At 50.7% G+C, this 23,596-nt stretch overlaps 1 protein-coding gene across 1 annotated transcript; it reads left to right on the top strand.

Moving 5' to 3' along the window:
* The first annotated feature begins 949 nt into the window (after positions 1–949).
* Itgax (integrin subunit alpha X) lies at positions 950–23,499 on the top strand. The gene is made up of 30 exons (XM_057779333.1): positions 950–1,095; positions 1,616–1,721; positions 2,170–2,273; positions 2,540–2,610; positions 2,763–2,880; positions 4,243–4,373; positions 4,530–4,675; positions 4,901–5,054; positions 6,074–6,224; positions 6,411–6,484; positions 6,619–6,748; positions 6,835–6,977; positions 7,150–7,290; positions 7,377–7,586; positions 11,287–11,417; positions 11,537–11,694; positions 11,817–11,971; positions 12,335–12,466; positions 13,288–13,361; positions 13,638–13,803; positions 16,832–16,948; positions 17,028–17,107; positions 17,182–17,265; positions 20,118–20,196; positions 20,284–20,388; positions 20,498–20,581; positions 20,747–20,860; positions 21,001–21,102; positions 21,360–21,470; positions 22,293–23,499. The coding sequence occupies exons 1-30, from the start codon at positions 1,059–1,061 to the stop codon at positions 22,389–22,391; spliced, it is 3,507 nt and encodes a 1,168-aa protein (XP_057635316.1). The 5' UTR covers positions 950–1,058; the 3' UTR covers positions 22,392–23,499.
* The last annotated feature ends 97 nt before the right edge of the window (positions 23,500–23,596 follow it).

Genomic DNA, 23,596 nt, shown 5'->3' with positions numbered 1-23,596 from the left:
CACTTGTGATCCAAGGTCATCCTGTTGGCCTGGCACAGCTAACTTTTTCCTGGTAGGGAAATGGAACCAGAACTCAAAGGCGGCTGTGAGGCAATGCTGCCTCCCTTTATCTGAATGCCCGATAGAGTCTGACCCTTGATGTGAGGAAGAGTCCAGTGACCACCTGTGAGCCAGGGTTGTCTTCTAAAATAGGGCCTACCTGATGGCGATCTTAGTGGACATAGCTGACTGTCACTTCTCAAATGCATTTGTCAGTATTCTCTTGACCTTTTGGTATTTTCTCTTGACCTTTTGGTATTTTCTCTTGACCTTTTGGTATTCTCTTCACCTTGGCTGCCTTTAAGACTCAACCCAAGGGCTGCCTCCCCCAGGAAGCCTTCTGGGTTCTCAGCCTAAGTAAGCCTCCCAGCGGTCTCCGCTCTTCTTCTCTTACAGTGCGCTCTTTACTGTTAACGTATCTGCTTCTCCACTGATCTCTGGGCTCTTTTCTTCTCTAGTTAGCAAAGGACTCAAATTAACCCCCTTGATTATGCTTGTTGAATAGTTTACTAATTCGGTGAATGAATGAATAAATGAACGAATGAAGGTCAGTCTGTGCTCCTCAGATGGGTCACAGGCTTCGTTCTTGGCCCAGTCTTCCCGGACAGAGGTGGAGGAGGGCTCCCATTAGGGTCCTGCAGTACTGGCATCTTCTTCCCTCTCTTGAGGCTGGCTCACACTTGAAGTCAAGGGTAAAGTTCTGCTGGGACAGATGGGAGCTGAGAGGGGTGAGGTAAGCAGGGGACTTGCACCTATCCAGGTAAAAATTGGGAGGAACAGAAAAATGTGCCAAGTCATTCCTAACTAGAACAAGTCTTCCATGGAAGTGTGTGGGCTGCCTTAGCCTCCTCTCCGCCCATCTTATCTTGAGGTTCTAGTCTTCCCCTCTGAGTCATACTGACAACTTCCCTCCTGGCCTCTGGCCTCCTGACCACCTTTCTTCTCATCAGCTTCCTTGGTGACTTGGTAGCTGTTTCTGAGTTGCTTGTCTCCCAGAGCCCCGCTTCTGTTCTCCAGTCATGAGCCGTCCTTGGAGAGCCCTTCTGCTGCTGACCGGTGAGCCTGGACCTGGAGGAGAGGGACTGGGTACTTGGTCTTTAGCGAGCCAGGTCCCTGAGCTGTAGGATATGGTTGAAAGAACCCGGTCTTGGTAAGGAGAGAGACATTTGCGGGAGGCAGAGACATAGGGCTGGGGATCTGGAGTTTGGGGAACGAGAGAATGTTGACGAGCTAGTTGACCTTGACAACCCACAGATTTCTGAAGCAGGCAGAGCAAGCACGTCTCATGGTGTACCCATGATACCCCCTTGGTTTCCAGGTTTTTCTGGATTCTCCCTCATCAAAGCCCCAGATGGGAAAAGAGTATCTTTAAACTTTGAGGCTCATTCTGTGAAAACAGAACCGAAACTTCGCAGTGGAAAGTGAACCCTCCGCTGAGCGAAGGAGAGAAGAGTCCAGGGCCAGGGCTCTTGGGTAGTGAGACAAGGGGGGCAGGAGCCTGGGAGATGCAGCTGAGAGGGAAGGATGGTGGTCAAGGGGGTGGAGACCCTCTGTAAAGCTTCTCATGCTTCTGCAGCGTTTGCTTCTTCTCTTGGCTTCAACCTGGACACTGAGCAGCTGACCCGTTTCCACATGGACGGTGCTGGGTTCGGACACAGTGTGGTCCAGTATGACAACACCTGGTGAGGCCTGGGTGGGGGCAGCACAGAGTCCTGGCCCTCCTCAGCCCCACACCCCAGCGGTACCACCTGCATACCTTCCCTTTGTGGCATGTGTCAATTTTCTTCATGATAAGGGTGTTTTCCTGAGAACAGGCCTTTTGAGTAACTTCAGATAACATTTCCTGAGTGCTCACTATGTGAGAGGCATTGTGACCTGCAGGTCCCAGGGCCTGTTCATTTAGACTTCATAGTATACTTACAAGGAATTGTGCGTCTGACATATATTTATGAAATATCTAGATGTCAGAAATGAAGGGCTCCCATCAGGAGAGAACAAAGCAAACCAAAACCTACCTGCCTAGGACTTGCCTTGTTATGAACCTCCATTATTCCAGAGGGGTGAAGCTCACCCTCTACCATGGTTCCAGTGTTGACGGTCCTAACGGCAGGGCACTGTGTCTCCCCACAGGGTGGTGGTTGGTGCTCCGAAGGAAATAAGGGCCACTAACCAAATGGGTGGCCTCTACAAATGTGGCTATCACGTGGGCAAGTGTGAACTTGTCCACCTCCAGGGTGAGTCATAACCCTACCTCAGACCTAGTGCTGAGCTCTGATGCTGTGGGCTTTGGTAGGGCCCAAGAGTCCCACCTGTCAGCTGCAGCTCCGTCCATAAACGCAGCCCTAGACAGGCTCCTGGGCCTACCCGTCACACCTCCATGCTGCCCCAGCTCCCTTATGATGTGGCTATCTGCCTCCCCTGTGGGCCCTCGCTGTCTCTCAGGTGGAGGTATAACGTCTTCTGTCCTCAAGGGTGACTGTGCACATGTCTGTTCCCTCAGTGCCCCCAGAGGCTGTGAACATGTCACTGGGCCTGTCTCTCACTGCTGCCACTAACCCTTCCAAGCTGTTGGTGAGTGCCCTCAGTCTCGCAGGAGGGTCTGGAGGGGTCGAATAGGGACTTGGAGCTGCTGGGCTGGGCGTGTTATGTTTGCTAGAGGTGCTGGGATAGGAGAATAGACCAGGACAGAACATTTCCCATTCATCAGCCCCTTCTGCCCCAAGGCCTGTGGTCCTACTGTGCACCACACATGCAAAGAGAATATATACCTGACGGGGCTCTGCTTTCTGCTGGATTCCTCATCTTTCCTGCAGTACCAAAGGTTTCCGGCTGCCCAGCAGGGTAAGTATTCAGGACCACGAGCTCTTTTGGAGAGCCCACACACATTCATCTGGGGGTTCAGTGGACCAGATTCTTTTTCCAATAAGGAAGAGAGTATCTGGAGAAATACATTGTCAGATGGTGCAGCAGCTCCAGGCACAGCTGGACAGATGCTGCTGGCACTGATACCTGTTCTGTTATTGTCTGGGCACTTTGGTTTTTGCATCTGTCAGATGGGTCTTTGAAAGTAACACGAGATGAGACCCACGGCCAGCCTTTGGGACAATGCCTGATCTGACACGGCACCAATGATATTAGCTGATGCTGCTCTCAGGATGAAAGTGAAGGGTATTCATTTTCCAATGACGGCTTGCTGAATGGTCTGAGATTGGCTGATGGAGGTGTGGTCTGAGTAGTGTGTGTGTTCTTTCTCTCTCTCTCTCTCTCTTTCTCTCTCTCTCTCTTGTGTGTGTGTGTTGGCTTCTCTGGTGCTGATGGAGATCGAAGATGAGGTGGAGGAGTGAGCTTCTCCAACCCAGTTGGCCTACTGAAGCTGTCCCCTAGTTTCATAGTCATTCTGAGGTTCAAGGGGAAATGGATGGGCACCCCTTACAGAAATCTCTGTGTTTTGACTCCACCCACAAGACCTGTTAGGAACTTAGCTAGTCTCTGTTCTTTGAGAGAACACAGAAAGGGAAGGCTGGGGGAGCGCTAGGAACGTCTATAGAGGCCATGCATTTGGTTAGCAGCCCGTTTCTTCTTGGATGCGTCCATCACCACTCTGTGCAGCGACAAAGGACATGCAGCTAAGAGCATCGACACTGCCGCTGCTCCAGAGGGTCGACTCTACTCCCTCGGGCTGGAAAAGCTTCTTCTGAATAAAAATTCTGATATTCCCTGGGAGGGGAACCCACACTGAAACAGAACAAAACAGGGATAGTGTGTGGCTCTTGCCAGGGGCGACATTAAAATACCAAACAAAGGTGGCAGTTCAGCACTAACCAGAAAAGACAGTACTGGCACAGCCTAGGGTCCTTTCCTTGCTGGATGCTGTGGTATCCAGGCTTCAGGAGAGGCACTAAATGTTTTATATGGAGGGAGAAGCCTCTCAGTGTTTTGTTATTGAGGCAGGAGATGCTGCATTTTTTTTTTTTTAATCTACTGGACTTGAGGTCGATGAGTGACAGCTGTAAGGCCTTGTCTGAGTCAGAGGCCTAAGGAAGCTTTGCTCTCTGACACAGAGAGGGCCCACGAGTGGGGTTGGGCTATGACTGTCCGACTGAGGGAGATGGAGGGGGGTGGAGGGCGTGGGGAGAAGGAGCTCCTGCAGCCAGGAGACCTTGTGAGTGTCTCTTGGAGGATCAGAGCAACCCCCTTTCTTAGAGTGTCCACGGCAGGAGCAGGACATCGTGTTCTTGATTGATGGCTCGGGTAGCATCTCCGCCAGCAATTTTAAAATAGTGCTGCAATTCGTGGAAACTGTGATGAGCCAATTCCACCCACCCCACACACAGGTGTGTCTCTGGGGACACGGGCCTGGGCTTGGGCCTGCGGGGCTTGATGAGAAGGCTCCCTGGGCGGGTTTGAGGAGTCTTGGGGAAGCTATCTTAACCTTTAGTCCCGTGTGTGTGTGTGTGTGTGTGTGTGTGTGTGTATGTTTTCCCCCTTAGTTCTCCCTGATGCAGTTCTCCGATAGATTCTTCACACATTTTACTTTCAAGGACTTCAGCTCCACCTCAAACCCTCTAATGCTGTTGAACTCTGTAAGGCAGCTGAGAGGGTTTACGCACACAGCCACAGCTATCGAGAGGGTCAGGTGAGTCCAGCCTTCCCGTGCAGCCTTTCCCAGAGCATCCAGAACTCTCTTTGGGCCTCATCTGCCAGTCTAAGAAACAGGAAGATCCTGTTGGTCCTCTTGTCAGTTGGGGGTTTCTGAGCGGGAGTGGGGCCTCTTACAGGAAAGGCTACAGCCTCATTTTTGAGAAGCCATCAGCAGCCAGCGTAGTTTGTTCACAGACCTCTGGACTCTCTTTCTTCACAGAACAGAACTGTTCACTGCCCAAAATGGGGCTCGGAAAGATGCCACCAGGGTCCTCATTGTCATTACTGATGGGAAGAAAGAAGGTGACCACCTGAGTTATAATGATGTCATCCCCCTGGCAGAGGCTGAGGGCATCATCCGTTATGCAATTGGGGTAGGACACAAAGGTGGTCACCCACTACTTGCTTCCTCCTGTTACTTCCTCTTCAAGCAACTTCCTCTAAAGGGCAGAACCCGATTTTCTCATGTATGCAGACTGGGGACCTATGACCCCATCGAAATTTGCTTCCACTCCCCAGTGCTGGTTGAGCCTCATTTTGGAAGACTCTCCAAGGCTGACCAAGATGTTCCTGGTGGACAGCAGCACGTAACCGTGCCTTAGCCACTTGCCTCGTTGTGGGAAAGCATCCAACAGAAACACTTAAGGGAGAAATAAGTTTTATTTCATTTTCGTTCCTTGAACGTTTCACACGTGTATGCAAGGACATGTGACCACACATATCTTCATTCCTATTTCTCCTCCCCTGTGTCACACACATGTGACCACACACATGTGACCACACACATGTGACCACACACATCTTGATTTCCTATTTCTCCTCCATTGGGTCACTTGTCCCTCCCTTTCCTAACTTTATGTGTTTAAAAAAAATAACCCACTATGTCCAATTAGTACTGCCCATATGTGCACAGCTGTGGGATGGGGCATGGATGCCATCTTTCCCATCTCTGTGGGACTTTGGGCTAGCTTGATCCTATGTGTGTTTTGTGAACCAGAGCTGGTCTAAGTTCATGGATGCAGCAGACACATGGTATCCCAAAGCCAGCACTTCATAGCACCCCAACCCTCCAGCCCTACACCCTGACTTCCTCCTTTTCTACAAAGGAACTATTTATTTTGATTCACGATTTCAGAGGGGCTCAGTCCATGATGGAGGAGAAGGAGGGGTAGAATCCATGGTGGTGGGAGTTTGAGGCCACAGCTCTTCACAGTGTGGAGGACCAGAAAAGAGGCAAGAGAGGGTGGGGTGGTTGTAGGATACCACCCTAAAGCTCACCCCAGTGACCTACTTCTGCCAGCCAAGCCCCACCCCACAAGCTGTTTAAAACACGAACCCATAAAGGAGTTTCCAGACTTCTGATTCTCTCCGGGTTGGTCTTTTCTGGGGACAGGTAGGAAGGGCCTTTTCCTATGCACAGAACAAGCGAGAATTAAAGGACATTGCATCAGAGCCTTCCCAAGAACACATTTTCCACGTGGAAAACTTTGACGCTTTGAAGGACATTCAGAACCAGCTGAAGGAGAAGATCTTTGCCATTGAGGGTGAGTCAACAATGAAGCTCCCTGCTTCAGGAATCCTCAAACACAGGGATTTTCTGGTTGAGTCTAGACCCTCATGAGCTAGGCACTAATCCTTGCTTGAGGATTTGGATCTTACACTCTCCTAAGAAGCCTCCCTGAGCCTGGGAAATGTCTTTCTCCCCAAGCCAAGCATCATGCCTCCCCCAGGTACAGAGACAGCAAGCAGCAGTTCTTTTGAACTGGAGATGTCCCAGGAGGGCTTCAGTGCTGCGATCACACCTGTGAGTTGAGCTTTCTCAGGCTGGTGATGGAGGACGCTGGAAAGGAGGGCAAAGGGGAGCCAGGGGAAGTCTTTCTTCAGATTAGATTGGCATCCTGCTTCAGCCTGCTCAGCCTTGGGATCCTTTCCTCCCAGGATGGACCAGTTTTGGGAGCTGTGGGAAGCTTCAGCTGGTCTGGAGGTGCCTTCCTATACCTCCAAAATATGAGACCCACCTTCATCAGCATGCCTCAGGAGAATGTGGACATGCGGGATGCTTACCTGGGTAAGAAGAGGCTGTGGGAGGAGGAGGGGTAGGACGAGCTGCCGGAAGATGGGAAAAGCCTTGGTGCTGAGGTCTGGACCCCTCAGGTTACTCCACCGCACTGGCCTTTCGGAAGGGGGTCCACAGCCTGGTCCTGGGAGCCCCTCGCCACCAGCACACAGGGAAGGTTGTCATCTTTACCCAGGAATCCAGGCAATGGAGGCCCAAGTCTGAAGTCAGCGGGACACAGGTTGGTATGGAAGAAGCCAGAGTGGAGTTTGAGAGTGGGCAGTGTGGCCAGGGTGGAGAAGGAGGAGATGAAGGGGCTTTGGAGCCCACAGGGGAAGCTGTGGTACTGGGAGAGGGGCGGGGCCTCGCCCAGATGGGGCATCTATAAGATGACTTCAGGCTTGACCTACCAGATCGGCTCCTACTTTGGGGCCTCCCTCTGCTCTGTGGACATGGATGGAGATGGCAGCACTGACCTGGTCCTGATTGGGGCCCCCCATTACTATGAGCAGACCCGAGGGGGCCAGGTGTCTGTGTGCCCCATGCCCCGTGGGGTAAGTGGTGAAGGGTCCTGCCTGGTGGTCTGTGGGTGTGGGTGGAGGGCTGCCCAGGTCGGGTGTGACGCTGGCTTTGTCTACAGAGGAGCAGGTGGCAGTGTGAGGCCACTCTCCACGGGGAGCAGGGCCATCCTTGGGGCCGCTTTGGAGCAGCCCTGACAGTGCTGGGGGACGTGAATGGGGACACTATGACCGATGTGGCTATTGGAGCGCCTGGAGAGGAAGAGAACATGGGGGCCGTGTACATATTTCATGGAGCCTCAAAACTGGACATCAACCCCTCGCCCAGCCAGGTGAGGCCCAATACTGTCTCCCAAGACTACAAGAGCTTCCTCTTTGTCTCTTCTCTGTCACAAAGATCCTCTTCTGTGACTTCATTTCTTGGCTTAAGCACTGAGCATTTTGCAGCAGGTCAAACCCAAGCAGCGGAGACATGAAAAGGCAAGCATCTGCCTTCCCTGCTTTGTCTTGAGACTCAATACTCGAGTAGTTTCCAAACCATACCAATGCAATCAGTGATCCTTCCAGATGCCCAGCCAGGAAGGAGTCCTCCACACAGCAGAGCAGGGTTTCCTGGGAAGGGACGGCTGCTTGCCTGGGCAAATGTCAAAGCCGTCAAATAGGCAGACATCTCAGCAGACCTTTCTCCCAAGGTCAACCAAGGTCAACAAACACAGGGCAAGTTGAGAACCTGGCATCATCATTCACCGGGTAGCGACCTCACCACCGTGAAGTGTGACCTCATGGTCGTCTACACGGAATCACAGGGCCACCAATCATCAGGGCGTGGTGCATGCAGCACCCCCAGGCATGGCTGGTGAGAGTCTGAAGATGCTATGGCAATTTTGAAACAATGTGTTAATTTCTCAGAAGATCAATTATAGAGTTGTCATGTGACCAGATGATTCTAGCACAAGAGAACGGAACACACACCCTCACAAAGCTACATAGAATGCTGCTTGAAGCATTACTCAGAATTATTAGCCGAAAGGTGGAAACAACCCGTATGACCATCTACTTTTAGCAGATAAACCAAACATTTACCCATGCGGTGGCATATTATGCCACGATGAGCTGGTACAGGCTCTGTGAACGAACTTTGAACTCCTATGACAAGTGAAAGAAACCAGTTAAAAGAAATCATATGTTGTATGGCCTTCCCACACAGTGTCTCTAGCAGGCAGATCCGCAGAGACAGCAGTAGATTACGGGTTGCCTAGGTTTGGGTGTAAGGGGAAGTGACAGGCATGGGGTGACTGTTAACAGGTGTCCCATCTCTTGTTGGGGGTGATAAAGTGATCAAAAATTAATCATGGAAACGGTCTCACAACTCTGAAGACATGGGAGTCGCAGAGCTGTGAGGTGAACTCTACGGTGCACGAATATTTTTAAAAGGCCGTTGTGCTGTCCTCCAGGAAAGCGCAGGGAGAGCCCTGTGGTTCTGCCAGCATCTGTGTACCACTTGAGACTGAATTCAGCAGTACTCAGAGATTAGTAAAACCTCTGTGTGTTTCTGTTCCTTCTCTTCCCCTCTCCCACCCTCCTTCCTCCCCCTTCCTGGCTGCCATTTTGTGAGCCTCTCTTCTTTCCCTCCACAATGAGCCAAAATAAGCCCTTTCCCCTCTTAGTGGTTTAGTCAGGGATTCGTCACTGTGACATGAAAAGGGACCAACACCTGTCTGTGTTCGCCTGTAGGATGGTGGCCACCATAGGGTGGACTGGTCACCCTGTTCTCGCAGAGCACTCGGTCTACTGCCTGGTACATTAGCGTGTCGTGTTACTGTAAGCCGCTGTCATTTTGTTAGCATCGTTTAACAACTGAGGGAGATCTGAGGAAGGCGTGTGACTCGGGGAGAATCCCCGCAAGTGCGCCCAGTTCACACCAATGTACAGCTTCTCTTCCCCCACATGGCTTACAGGTGCCACTGGGGTTCACCCATGGCCTTTCTGGTTCACTGACCGCAGTGATTCTTTTCTCATTCACTGGACTGGAAAGGGTTTACATCGTCCTCCACAGGCTCAGATACCAAACCCGAGACTTCCTGAATGGGAGGACCCTGGAGTCGGTTACCACACCCATCCTACGCAGGGTCTCTTAGTAACTGGCATTTTTTGCTTTTCAATCTTATGGTTATTATGAACATCTTTGGTCTCCACAGTGTCAGAGACTAAACCACAGGTTTCCTGAAGGATTAGGTATTTTAAGAATGATGGAAATAAAAGAGAACAAAGCCACAGGGGAGGTGGTGCCCCTGAGGGGAGAATCGGGGTTAGCTGCAGCCACTCCCTCACCCCAGCTTTGTGCCTCTTTGTCCTTTGAAAAGACGGCAAGAACGATGCTGGGTTCAGGCTGGAGTCAACTTCTTGTTTTGTTTGTGAAGTGGGACTGAGGCGTAGATGGGTCCTGAAGTCCTTTCTATTTCATTTCTGTAGTGCACGGGGGTGGCGCACGCACACGTGTGTGTAGGCATGTGTGTGGGCCCATGCATGTGAATGCGGAAGCCAGACGAGGACGTTTGATGTCTTTATTATTCTCCACCTTCTTACTTGAGACAGGGTCTCTCACTGAACCCGAAGTTTGAAGTTTCAGCTAGTCTAGCTAGCTAACTAACTCCCAGAATCTCCCTGTCTCTGCTCCCTAGTACTGGGGTTGCCTCTACGATGGGGTTTTTCCTGAGTGCTAAGGATTTGAGCTCAGCTCCGCATGCTTGAACAGCAAACACTCTTACCCACTGAGTCTCCTCCACAGCTCCTGAGACCCCATTTAGCCTTGTCATTCATCATAGTAAGGTTGACTGCTGACTGCACCCCATGTATGGTTCTAATAACCATAGTGGATTCGCTTAATGCCTGTGAAAATATAAATATAATCCGTAGGCACAAATCCTAACATAGTCTCTCTGTGTGTGAAAGACAAAAATAAGGGAACCGAGGCACAGAGAGATTGAGTCCTGGCTCATGTGAGAGTCAATGGGAAGCAGGGACTAATTAAGTCAATGTAACTCAGGTCCCCAGGACAACCTGCCAGTCTCTGAACCCTTAAGACTCCAGCCGCCATTCCCCAGCTGCCCCTCTTCCTTTTAGACTCTGTTAAATGATCTCTTTTCACTGCTTGCCCTTCCTCCTCTCACATTCTTACCTCCCTCTTTCTCACGTCGCTTGAACTTTTCTGTGTGTGGGTGTTTTGTCTTCATAACAGATGAGGGGCTGTGTGTGTGTAAGAAGGAGAGATATGCATGGCAAGACAGGACACCAGGGAGAGCGCAGAAGGCTAGCCTTGCTTTGACACAGGATCTCACTGCATAGCTCAGCTGGGCCTTCAACTAGAGGTGCATGTTTGTCCCTTCCAAGTGCTGGGATTGCGGTTCGTGTCCTCATGCCTAGCCAGGGGAGGAGTCTTGTTCTTTGCAATAGCTCTAGGAACTAGATGATTTGTATAAACCCTACTTTCTCTCTTGGACAACTTCTTAGTTACGGTTTCTCTTGCTGTGAATAACACACCGTGACCAAAACAACCAGGGGAAGAAAGCGTTTATTTCGGCTTTCAGTTTCATTCCACAGTCCATCGTGGAGAGAAGTCAGGGCAGGAACTCAAACAGGGCAGGAGCCTGGACGCAGGAGCTGCTGCGTAGGCCACGGAGGAGCGCTGCTCACCAACTTGCTCTCCGTGACTTGCTCAGCCTACTCAGGATCGCCAGTCCAGGGGTAGTACTGCACACATTGTTCTGACCCTCCAATTTATCATCCATCAAGAAAAAGCACTACAGACTTGCCTACAGACCAATCGCATGGGGGCATTTTCTCTAAATTTACTTCTTCCTACGTGACTTTAGCTTGTGTCAGTTTGGCATAAAAACTGGTCAGCACAGAGGGCAAGGCCACCAATAACGCAGTTCCACTAGGCTTCTCGGAGAGGCTGTCACACAGGAAACAAGCCGCAGCTAAACCATCATATCCCTTCCTGGAGTCTGATTCACCTTCTTTTCTGGACAGAGGATTTCAGGATCCCGGCTCTTCCCTGGGCTCCAATATTTTGGGCAGTCACTGAGTGGCGGTCAGGACCTCACCCGGGATGGACTGGTGGACCTGGCCGTGGGGTCCAAGGGGAACGTGCTACTGCTCAGGTGGGCACAGCTTTCCTCAGACGCTCCCCACCCATCCTAGACTAGGAGCCTCCTTCCCGACTGGAGGCTGAGGTTCCAGTGGCCAAGAGCCTCTTCTCAGCTCGGTGTTCCACCAACAGGACCAGACCCATTCTTCGAATGTCACCGACTGTGAGATTCTCACCTTCAGAGATCGCCAGGTCTGTGTTTGAGTGTCAGGAGCAGGTGGCCTCTGTTCAGACACTGGGTGACGCCACAGTCTGCCTTCATATTTATGATAGCTCCAAGACCCGACTAGGTGAGTTTCTTCCCTTTGACCCCCCTGACCTTTGGAAGCCTTCTATCTGATGACTTGCCCCTCATCTACACGAGTAATTTCTGGCTCTCTCCATCTTCCTTGTGTTCCACATTCCCTTGCAGGTGACCTCAAAAGCTCTGTCACCTTTGACCTGGCCCTAGACCCTGGCCGCCTGAGTCCACGTGCCATCTTCGAGGAAACAAAGACCCAGGCTCTGTCCCGAGTTCGAATCCTTGGCCTGAGCAAGCACTGTGAGACTGTGAGGTTGCTTCTGCCGGTGAGCTGACTATAGATGGGTTGTGGGAATCGCTGTGGGTGGAGGTCTGCTGGGGACTGGAAGGAGGTTCAGCAGAGACAGAACACAGCATGTTCCAAATTTCCGCCCAGGATCTGGCTTGCAGGCGATAGGATAGTTAATACCTGTTAGCTAAGGAAGTGGCTGAATGATTATCGCCAGTTGCAGCTGCCAGAGGCCACCCAGCTGGATTTAGGGAAGAGAGCAGGGTTGCCTGGGAGAGCTGTGTGGAGGTGGAGCTTACTGACCATAGATGAGATTGCTCTACCCCCTTTCCACATGCGGAGATGGGGTACAGCCAGTAACTACGCAGGGGACTTTCTTTCAAACCACCCTCTTCTCTAGGCCTGTGTGGAGGACTCGGTGACCCCTATCACTTTGCGCCTCAGCTTCTCTCTTGTTGGCCTGCCCATCCCTTCTCACCAAAGCCTTCTACCCATGCTGGCTGTGGATGAGCAGACATACTACACGGCCTCTGTGAGTCAGCTTTGTATGGTGTTGGGGCTCAAGGGGGAAACCAAGGCAGGCTGTCATTTCGGGTAAGATATTTATTAGCAAGAGCTATTGACAGCATGGACTGTATGGGCGTGGTGGGGACTCTGAGGAGAGTCCATGAACACAAGGCAGAGTAGGGCGCTTCTTCTTAAAAAATTATTTATTTATTATTTTATATGCATTAGTGTTTTTGCCTTCATATATGTCTGTGTGAGGGTGCTGGATCCCCTGGAACTGGAGTCACAGAAGGTTGTGAGCTGTCATGTGGGAGCTGGGAATTGAACCCAGGTCCTCTGGAAGAACAATCAGTGCTTTAACCACTGAACCATCCATCTCTCCAGCTCCTTGGAGCCCCATTTTATTGGTCTCAATGGCAAGGTTCCATGCCGTGTAGTTGATGAGTAGCTCACATCACGGGCCTGCGGCCAGGCTGTGCCTGATTCCTGGGCAGCGCGAGGAGGACTTCTGGGAACCTGCATTATGGGCAAAGATATGAGCAGCTGCAAGGCTGTGAGGGAAGTGGGAGGAGGGGCAATCTAGCTGAGGTGTAGCCACTGTATGGGCAGTGATGGTTTGGAGTTTGTCAACCTGAACCTGCGAGCGTCTTTGGAGGAAGTTAGAATGGTGCCTGCTGTTTTCCTGGAGTCTGGGATCTGTTAGGGAGCTCGAGAGTCGTAGAGAGGTTTTTGGTGGGGAGCTTGCCATCCCCTTCGCTCTGGCTATTTGTCAGAGGCTGGTGCATGTGGGTAGGGCGTGAGCTGCCTGTCACCCCAGACCTAATTTCTATGTCCCCCTTTCCTCAGCTTCCCTTTGAGAAGAACTGTGGAGCCGACCACATCTGCCAGGACGACCTTGGCATCATCTTTGGCTTCCCAGAGTGAGCTTGCACCGGCTCCGCCTCCCCCAGAGCCCCGCCTCCCCAGAGCCCCGCCTCCCCCAGAGCCCCGCCTCCCCAGAGCCCCGCCTCCCCCAGAGCCCCGCCTCCCCCAGAGCCCCGCCTCCCTCCCAGGATCTGGCACTCACACTCTCATGGTGGGGGAGGGGGGGTGGCAGAACCGGGGCATCTCCTGTCTATCTTTCACCTGCTACCCCACATTTCATCCCCAGACCGTTTCTAGCCTCAGTCACAGAATCCTCTCCTCCCTTTTTGCAGCTTGAAGACCCTGGTGGTGGGAAGTGACCTGGAGCTGAATGTAAATGTGACGGTCTCTAACGACGGGGAAGATTCCTACGGGACCACGGTTGCTCTGGTCTACCCGGTGGGCCTGTCCTTTAGACGAGTTGCAGAAGGCCAAATACTCCTCCGGGGGAAGGAGGAGGTGAGTGGGTTCGGTAGTACAGGCCCCTGTACTAGGTTCAAAGCTCGGGCTGGTAGCTCTTGCTTAGCAGTCTTTGGTGAGCCAAGAGATCTTCGCTGGTCCTGATTGGATGGTGGGGGTGGTATTACGTGGGTTTGGACTTCTGGAACCATATTTTGAAGGGCCAGTGGGATGGCTCAGCAGGTAAGAACACTTGCCAGCAAGCCTAGTGACCCAGAGCCCACATGGTGGAAGAAGTGACACTGGGGTGTAGCACGGATTCCGACTGGTATTAATAATAAAAGCTAGAGTCAGCTATCAGGGGTGATGCTGAAAACCAGAGAAGCAGGGCGGTCAGTCACTGGAGAATTCTTACCTCTACCAATGCTCAGATCAAAGGGGCAATCCTATCCTCAGACGGCACTTCAGACTGCTTCAGACTACACTGTTCCTCAGACTGCTGGCTCAGACTGTTCCTCACCTCAGACTGCATCTGAGCTCCTGTCCCCTCCTGCCTTATATTCCTCTCTCCGCCCAGTCATTTCACGCCGGTCTCCACCTCCCCAGTGCTGGGATCACCTTTAGGTGAGCTCTGTTTTAGACGGAATTAAGTTTGTGAGCCCAGGGTGACCTTGAACTAACAGAGCTCGGTCTCCCTCTGTCTCCCGAGTCCTGGGATTAAAGGTGTAAACCACTGCTGCCTGGCCTCTAGGGGATTAGCTGCACTCTGATCTTCAGGCAAGCTTTATTTGTTAAAAACAAACAAAATACCACTATATACCCGAAAGATATCATGGACTCCTGCCCCTGATTCCCTAACACTATTATCTGGGCTCAGAACTCAGGCGATCTGTCCTCTGTTTATCTTTGGCCTGTGTGCAGGTACTATTTGTTTGTTTGTTTTTCCTGAGACAGAGTCTTGCTGGCCTGAAACTCACTATGTAGCTCCGATTGGTCTTGAGTTCATAATCCTGTTTCAGCCTTCAAAGTGCTAGGAATATAGGCACACACCATGAAACTTATAAAGTACTTAAAAAGCCTTATAAAGTACTTAAAAGCCTTGGGCTTGCCAGAGTTTTTCTGTGAAGGCTGGATGGGAAATGCTTTAGCTACGTGTACCATATTGTTTCTGTTCTAGCTTCTCAGCTCTACCTTTTCCAACAGTAGCAGACGCTGACACGAATCTACAGAAGTGTGCACAATACAACTTTGTTTGCACGAATCTACAGAAGTGTGCATAACACAACTTTGTTTACAAAAATAGGTGGCAGGTCACTCTGTTCTAGAAGACAGAACCAGAACCATAAAGAGTTATAAAGAAACAGGGTTTTTTGTTTGTTTGCTTTGCTTTTTGAGACAGGGTTTATCTGTATATCCCTGGCTGTCCCAGAAGACCAGGCTGGCCTCAAACTTGCAGAGATCTGCCTGTCTCTTGAATTCTGGGATTAAAGGCAGGCACCACGAGCCCCCAGTGAAACATATTTTTCAAAACGATTATTGTTAAAACAATTTTAAACTTTTACTAAAGTAGTCAGAGTTAAACAAAACATTCTCTCACAGTGCCGTTGGCAAGGATCAACAGTGATCAACACGTTGACCCGTTTGCTCCACCTGTTTCTCCCTCTCTCGGTGCCAGCGTCTCTTTTAGCCCAAGCTAGCTTCAGCTTCAAGCAGCCAAGGCTTGCCTTGAACTCCTGATCTTTCTGCCTTAATTTTTCCAGGGCTGGGAGCACAGGTGTACACCACCACCCCTGGCCTTGTCTTTATTTGCTGAAATATTTTCACACAAGGTTGGACAGTGGGCCATGGCTTCCTCTTCATTTGACTCTGGAGTGCTGAGCAGCAGCGATGTCTTATGTGACCCCACAGTTGTCATGTCATCCAAGAAAATGAGCGAGTCTTGGTGTTTAGAGCATGGTCGAATTCCTCTAATTCTCCCCCCAATATCTGTTTTACACCTGGTTTATTCGAGTGGGACTTTAAACTGGGCTCATACATTTGCTTTGTACGTGTGTTCTACCTCCTGACCTAGCATCCCTCCGCGGGAGCACATTTTAATTACTTATAAAAAAATGAACCAGGAAAAGCAATTCCCAGAGAGTGAGCAGTGACAGTGATCCTAGATACAGCAGCCCAGTGTGGTGTGTGGATCTTTGATGGATAGTTATTTAACAGAAAAACAATTTAAAATCAAAATGGTGAAGAGGCAACCCAGGAAAATGGAACCTGACCGCTACAATGGGGAGGCTTTGCTACTTCTGTTGTGTACGGTTTGTTTGGTCTTGTGGTTCTATCAAGAAAACAACCTTGTTGGTTTTGAGTAGACATTGAAATATATTGGGATAAAATAATACGATGTGTAGGAAGAACTTTAAATTATTAAGAAAAGAAGAGGTGGAGAATAATCTACGGGGAGAGAAGCTTAGGAAAATTTGATAACTTGTGCTGAGTGACGGGAAATAGAGGTTGATAGTCCCCTCTTTCTACCTTGAGTGTGTTTGAAACTATCCACCTTAAAAGGCCTTTCAAAGTAACAAGAAGCTGGGTGTGCTGGTTCATGCCTATAATCCTAACACTTGGAGTCTGAGGCAGGAGGATCACCATAAGTCTGAGGCTAGACTGGGCCTTCTAGTGAGTTCTAGAACAATATGGGCTACAGAACAATAACAACAAGAAGAAAACTCCCAACAAGAAGTGAAGGGTGGGGGCGCTAGGGACTGGAGCTTTCTGCATTCTAGGAAGTTTGACCAGATGTCCAGCCTCAAGCCCTAAGATTTCCAGCGAACTGTGTGCTTGAGTCCCAGCATCTCTCTAGAACACTGACAAACACCATCTGCTGTACGCTTTTAGCCTTGTTTTTTTTTTTTTTTTTTTTTTTGATTTTTCGAGACAGGGTTTCTCCGTAGCTTTTTGGTTCCTGTCCTGGAACTAGCTCTTGTAGACCAGGCTGGCCTCGAACTCACAGAGATCCGCCTGTCTCTGCCTCCTCAGTGCTGGGATTAAAGGCGTGCGCCACCACCTCCCGGCTTTTGGCCTTGTTTTTATCTAGAATCAATGGCGACAGCGTTCCCTACACCTCACCTGTGATAGCTCCCCAAGCAGGAGCCAGCGCTTCTGGAGGACCAGTTGCGGCATCAGCCACATCATTTTCCGGGGAGATGCACAGGTCAGTCTGGCTTCCGCCTAGCCCATCCCTTGTTCCCACCCGCCTCACTCTTCTGTGACCACCCCCTTTTCTTCCTCAGATGACTTTCTTGGTAACTTTTGATGTCTCTCCCAAAGCTGTGCTGGGGGACTGGCTGTCTCTAACAGCCAGAGTGAGTAGGTAAGCTGGCTAGGCCCAGGGGGGTGTCTTTCTAGTTCTGATCCTTACACCTCATACTCTTCCTCTATCCCCAGTGAGAATGATACACCTAAGACCAATAAAACCACCTTCCAGCTGAAGCTCCCAGTAAAGTATGCCGTGTACACCGTGATCAGCAGGTACGCTCTCTAGGACCCCAGATGGTTCTTCTTTATGTGGAAGTAGGGTTTGCAAGAGTCACTACCCTCATCCGGGATGTTTCAGGTTTTATTGTCCTTTCGGTAGGAGATGATATTGATAGCTGCACATATTCATCAATGAGTGTTCGTTATGACCATAATTGTGAAATCGCTATCATTACGGCCTATATTTAATGCAGGTTACAGGTTTCAAAAGGCTTTGAAAATTCACAAGATTGTCTTGGGTCCTCTGGGGTATATGAAATACACCCTTATCTTCGAGGTTCTTACAGCCTACGTGGAGATCAAAGTTACTGTACCCAAGTCAAAATCTCACCAAGCGCTGTTCTTCAGTTCTGTACCCTGGGTAGCATGGCATGTCAATCAGGTTTCCATCGTCACAAGAATCTGAAGCCACCTGCAAAAGGAAAAGACTGATCTGGGCTCACGGTTGGGAGGTTTTAGTCCACGGCTCATTGGCCTGATGCTTTGGATCTGTGGTGACGTAGCGTACCATGATGGATGTCCTCATGCCATGGCAGGGAGGCAGCAGAGAAGGCAGAGGAAGGAGCTGTGGTGTTACAGCCTCTGTTGGGGCACCCCGTACTGATCTAGGAACTTCCCAGTAGGTCCCCCCTTCCTGACTGTGCTACTCAGAGTGCTAAGCCTAAATTTAGGGAAGGGAGAGAACGGGTTTCAATATGAAACAGTAGCTGTGGGTTACTAAACTGGTAGTGAAAGAGGGTTCATCTGAACACTGGGGGGGGGAGGGGTCTATGGCACTGGGCTTGACCAGGGTGATTCTCAAAAGGTCCGTTTGCATTTGTGCATGACTGTTATTTTTCATAAGAAACAGACATAGCCCATAGGGCAGATCCTGCACAGGAGTCACATATCAGATATTTACAATATGATTCATAACAGTAGAAGAATTACAGTTCTGAAGTAGCAAAAAAAAATTTGTGGTTGGGGGTCACCACAACATGGGGAACTAAAGGCTCACAGCATTCAGGCTGAGAACCACTGCTGTAAGGCTTTTTGAACCTTCTCCTTCCCAACTTTTGTAGAAAATAGGAACGAAAGATATACCTGCTGAGGATGGGTGTCAGGGAGGCAGGTAGGGCCTTAGCTGGAACTAAGAAGCATGGGAGGAGGTATTGAGACTTGGGGATAGAAAATGTTCAGCAGATGCCTTCTTAGTGTTTGCTCCACCTCCACGTCGGGCACAGCGTGGCTACTTTCAGTGAATTCAGCTGACAGGAACAAACATTGCTGAGCTCCTATGTGTGGTTAATCCTGCTCTTATGGACTCACCTAACCGGAGGGTTTCTTCTCGTGCAGCACTGCACACTTTCATTTCATTGCCTTAGGCATGCTCTAAGAGTATATATACCCAGGGCTTCTCATGGCACTGTGCAGGGAACCACAGATAGGGCATAGCACCTGCAGACTTAGGTGGTCCTACAGGTCACAGAGGGGCATAGCACCTGCAGACTTAGGTGATTCTGCAGGTCACAGAGGGGCATAGCACCTGCAGACTTAGGTGGTCCTACAGGTCAGAGAGAGCATAGCACCTGCAGACTTAGGTGGTCCTACAGGTCAGAGAGAGCATAGCACCTGCAGACTTAGGTGGTCCTACAGGTCAGATAGGGCATAGCACCTGCAGACTTAGGTGGTCCTACAGGTCCATCATAGGTCCCAGTCTTCAGGGCAATCTAGAGCATTTGGAAGGAGTCCTCTGAGTACAGGAGAAGTGAAACTTAGGAGGGTTGCCATTGGGTGAGGGCAGAGAGCTGTCAAAGGTAGAGCGAGTGCTTCCAGGTCACCACCAGAGAAAGAACTCACACCTGAATCAGTAAGGAGTTGGGAGGAGGAGTTACTACGGAGCAAAAGCGCACATTTGAGAAGGAGCCCAAGCTTCTCATGAGAGTGGTGTGGCTCAGGATTCCGGAGAGCTTGTCTGATTGGCCGACTGGAGTAGAGATAATCCTCCTGATAGGGCCTGCCCATCTTTTCTGACCTTACATGGGGCTGACCTCAGACGCATGATGGGAACAGCTAGTCTTGCGTGCATAGCCCTGCTGGTCCTAGTTGGCTTGGGTTGGTCTTGTTACTGTTCGAGCAGACACAGGTGTTGTGCTGTAGTGTGGCTTTGCCGGTATATCAGACGCAGCTAACCATGCAGGCTTTTCCTCTTCTCCTCTGTGCCTTGCTAGCTTGCCTCAAGAGGAGGAGTGGTGGGCTAGAATTTGGGCTCTAGAGGTCAGGTACCTGAGGAATAGAGTGGTAAGGGACAGAGGTAGAATCAGCAGGGATGTGAGGGGCCTTACGGTCCCTGCACTCTCCGGCTTGAACCCAAGTAGGTCTCATGAAGTTTTGTTACATTGAGACCTGCAGAAGAGTCTGGCATTGGCCCTTCAAAGCTTCCTGGTGATAAAAGGCAAAGAAACAGAAAAGGGGCGGGGCTAGGGGGGTCAAGAATGGGCAGGGCACATAGTCAACAAAATTTGCTGTATCCTACATGTCCACAAAGGACTGAAATGAAGGGTGAGGTGTAGAAACGGGGCAGGCAGTGGCCCCTGCTCTCCCAACGACTCAGTGGTGTGAATCTTAAGTCTGTTCGCTACACCCCAACCTATTCTTTCTTCAGTGATCTCTTTTGGGTAACTCCTGCATGCTTCCTTATACCCGCCCTGAAACCCATCCTGCCCCCTAAACCTTCTCTTATTCCAACCCTGCCACACACCTCGTTCTACGCCACCCAAAGGCCCACCTGACTACTTGTATCCTCATGCCAGTGCCAGGCCCTCCTCAGGAGGCCAGGTGGGACTTCATGACTCTTCTCTCCCCAGTCACGACCAGTCTACCAAGTATCTCAACTTCTCGGCCTCAGAAAAGGAGAAGAGCAGCGTGGTCGAACACAGATACCAGGCAAGTGTGGGGACTTAGGACTGCGGAGCTGGTGAGTAGGGGCGGAGGACCCGGGCATAGACTCTACCCGCAATGCCTTCTGTGCAGGTGAATAATCTGGGACAGAGGGAAGTGCCAGCCAGCATCAACTTTCTGGTGCCTATAGCGCTGAAGGGAGAAGCTGTGTGGACAGTGAAGGCTCCCCAGCTCCAGGTACTCAAAACCAGCCCTGGGTCCTCAGTGAAGGCCCTTGGCTTCTATCCATGTCACTCACGGGTCCCTGATGTTGCAGCTAAAGCACCATCCTCTGTTTGCCTTCTAGAACCTTCCCACCCAGTGCTATCAGAATAGAATGGTGCCAACACAATCTGACTTCCTGGCTCACATGCAGAAGAGCCCTGTGCTGGTGAGGAGGACCGGGAGGTTTCAACATGTCACACCAGGGGACTCGAGCTCACTTTGCGAATGCCAACCAGCTGTATTTAGAAGGGGCTGCTTCTGTCAAGTCCCACAGCTTAGTGCTGTCTCCTACTTAGCTTCCTCCGGTCCGATACTATTTCTCTGACCCCAGGACTGCTCCATTGCTGACTGCCTGCACTTCCGCTGTGACATCCCCTCCTTGGGCATCCAGGACGAGCTTGACTTCATTCTGAAGGGCAACCTCAGCTTCGGCTGGGTCAGCCAGGTGCGTGGCCAGGAGCAGAGGTCCTCCCCCAGTCCATGCGTGCCTGATGGCTCTGGAGCATCCTTGGGTCAGGGCGGTTCTGGACCCCTCAGCTCCTCCCGGGTCCAACTCCCAGCTCTGCCCCACCCTCTCTTTTGCAGACACTGCAGAAAAAGGTGGTGGTCCTGAGTGTGGCTGAGATCACATTCGACACATCTGTGTATTCCCAGCTGCCAGGACAGGAGGCGTTTCTGAGAGCCCAGGTAGTGGCTGTGTGGCAGGCGGTGGCCAGGCTGGCGAGAGGGCTCCTAATGCTCAGTCTGCAGTGCTGGCTGGGGGCCTTGCCAGCCTGGAGGGAGGTCGAGTGAAGGGCCTTAGGCTCTCAGTGCACAAGAGCTTCTGTAACTCAATGCCTGGAATAGGGGGTGGGCAAGGAAGGGAGGGAGTTAGAGGCTGGGATCCCGGGGGCAGGTGAGGCAGCATGAGACATGATGTTTTCCACTGGGTCCATCTCCACCAGACGAAGACAGTGCTGGAGATGTATGAGGTTCACGACCCGGTCCCTCTCATCGTGGGCAGCTCTGTGGGCGGTCTGCTGCTGCTGGCTCTCATCACAGGCGGGCTGTACAAGGTGAGGGACTTGTCCTTCTTACGGCAAGATTCGATCATGCTCCTCCTGCAGGGTAGGCAGGAGCTCATGCTGGAGTCTGAGCACATCATCACTGGCACACATCACGTGACAAACACTCCCACCCAGTTATCCCTCATTTGTGCTTCCCCATCCGAGAGCCACTCTCATCTCTCTCCTTTTCTTTCCTACTCTTCTTTGCTTCTCTTTCTGTTTCCCTTTCCAGAAGAATAGAACATAGGTGCAGACATGGACTCGAATGTTGACATTAGCACCAGGGCTTGGTCTTTTTCAGTGTAAGGGCGATTGAAGCCACATAATTCTGTCTGTGTCTAAATGATGCAATATGTACCCGGTTATTTGAAAGTCGTAGGGCTCCAGAGATGGTTACCCCTTCCTCTCCTTTAGTCATTTATTTCCTTTCTTTTTTTTGCATTTGTGGGCATATATACATGCACTCATGCATGCATGCGTGTGTGTGTGTGTGTGTGTAGGCGCACGAGTTTGGGTACACATGTGTGCTTGTGAAGGCTACCAGTAGATGCTGAATTCCTGTCTTTATTCCTCTCTACCTTACACATTGAAGCAGATCTTCTCACTTGAGCACAGAGATCACTTCGGCTAGTCTAGCTAGCCATCTTGCTCCAGGGATCCCGTCTCCACCTCTTGAGTTCTGGGCTTACAGGCAGGGTACCACGCCCATTCATCATTTGTATGGGCTCTGGGCATCTGAACTCCAGTTCCCACGCTTGTCAGCAAGTGTTTTACACACTGAGCCCCTTAGCTTCTCTCATCCTTCTTCCATTTTCCTCTTCCTCCCTACAGGCTGGCTTCTTCAAACGTCAGTACAAGGAAATGATGGCAGAAGCGAATGGACAGACTGTCTCAGGAAACGAGACCTCAGACCCTCAGGATGCCCAGTGAGAACTTGCCTCCTTGTCTTCTTTGAACCTGCCCTCCTGAGAGGCTTCCCAGATCTTGTACTGTCCCCTAGGTCAGGCTAAAGGACAAAAAAACATTCTGCACTAGGAATGCTGGGACCAGGCCAACTTTGCTCTTTGTGTCTTGTTTGGGAAGGGACATTTGTCTGGTTAAAACGTTACCTGAAAACTCTGAGGACGCAGTCCCTGCTATGGGCCAGACAACCCAACTAGGAATTCATGCCTAGGAACACATGGGCAGTTCAGTGGCCCCTTCACTATTGATCATTGATGAGCTTTATAGGATGAAGAGTGGAAGTTGTTGTTCATTCTTGTCTGTTTCCAGTTCCTCCCATCTATGTTCAGGATGTTAGGACTGAGTTCTGTTTTCAGGAGGGGAACCTCAGACAGCCTGGGATACTCTGCTTCCGTGCCATCCTCAATTCTAGTAAAATATTGTTAGCATCAGTTTGTAGCTTTTCTCTGAGACTCTTAACCCAGCTTTCTCTGAATTGATAAGGAAACATCTGTACAATGTAATCAGTGGAGCTGGCTTCTAGTGCCAGCGTTGTTAGCTGGGAAGAACAGTGTCCTTTTCTCTCAGGAGGAACCTTGCTCCTGTACAGCGCCAGGTCAAAAGAGGCCCATGCCCCTTAGCTGTGTGACTTCTTCTGGGAAGACATAAGCAAACATCTGTTCACCCAGGATAGAGCACTGGCAAAAGACCAAAGACAGTATTCCACCCAACCTTGCCTCGTGAACAAATGAGGGAGCTGGCTTAGTTTTTCCATATCTGACGGTGCACATGCGGCATCTTCAGCAGTAGAAACTTACCATCGAGTTCTAAGATGCAGTCAACAGCAGGGCACCATAGGGCTCCTGAGAATGCCTTTCCCCACAAATGCAGTGTGCCTTCATTCAAACTCCTTACCTGCTGTCTTACCGTTCCTTCAGATTCCCTGAGTCTGAAGGCATTGAGGATCAGCATTATATAATAAAGCATTTCCTTAGCCTGTCTTTGTAGTGAATGATGGCAAATCTGGACTCATGGCTGCTTTCAGTGCTAAGACCAGGAGACTGGTGAGTGCTCAGAATTAAACAGGACACTTATGTCACCCTTTCCAAGCTCAGAGTGGAGAGAATCTCAGAAAGAGCGGAAAGAGTGTAAGGGCTGAACATTAGGGAGGAGGGCTGTGAGATGCTGTGGGA

The sequence above is a fragment of the Chionomys nivalis genome, chromosome 8 (assembly GCF_950005125.1).
Source record: "Chionomys nivalis chromosome 8, mChiNiv1.1, whole genome shotgun sequence".
Taxonomy (NCBI): domain Eukaryota; kingdom Metazoa; phylum Chordata; class Mammalia; order Rodentia; family Cricetidae; genus Chionomys; species Chionomys nivalis.
This window is presented reverse-complemented; position numbering and strand designations above follow the sequence as displayed.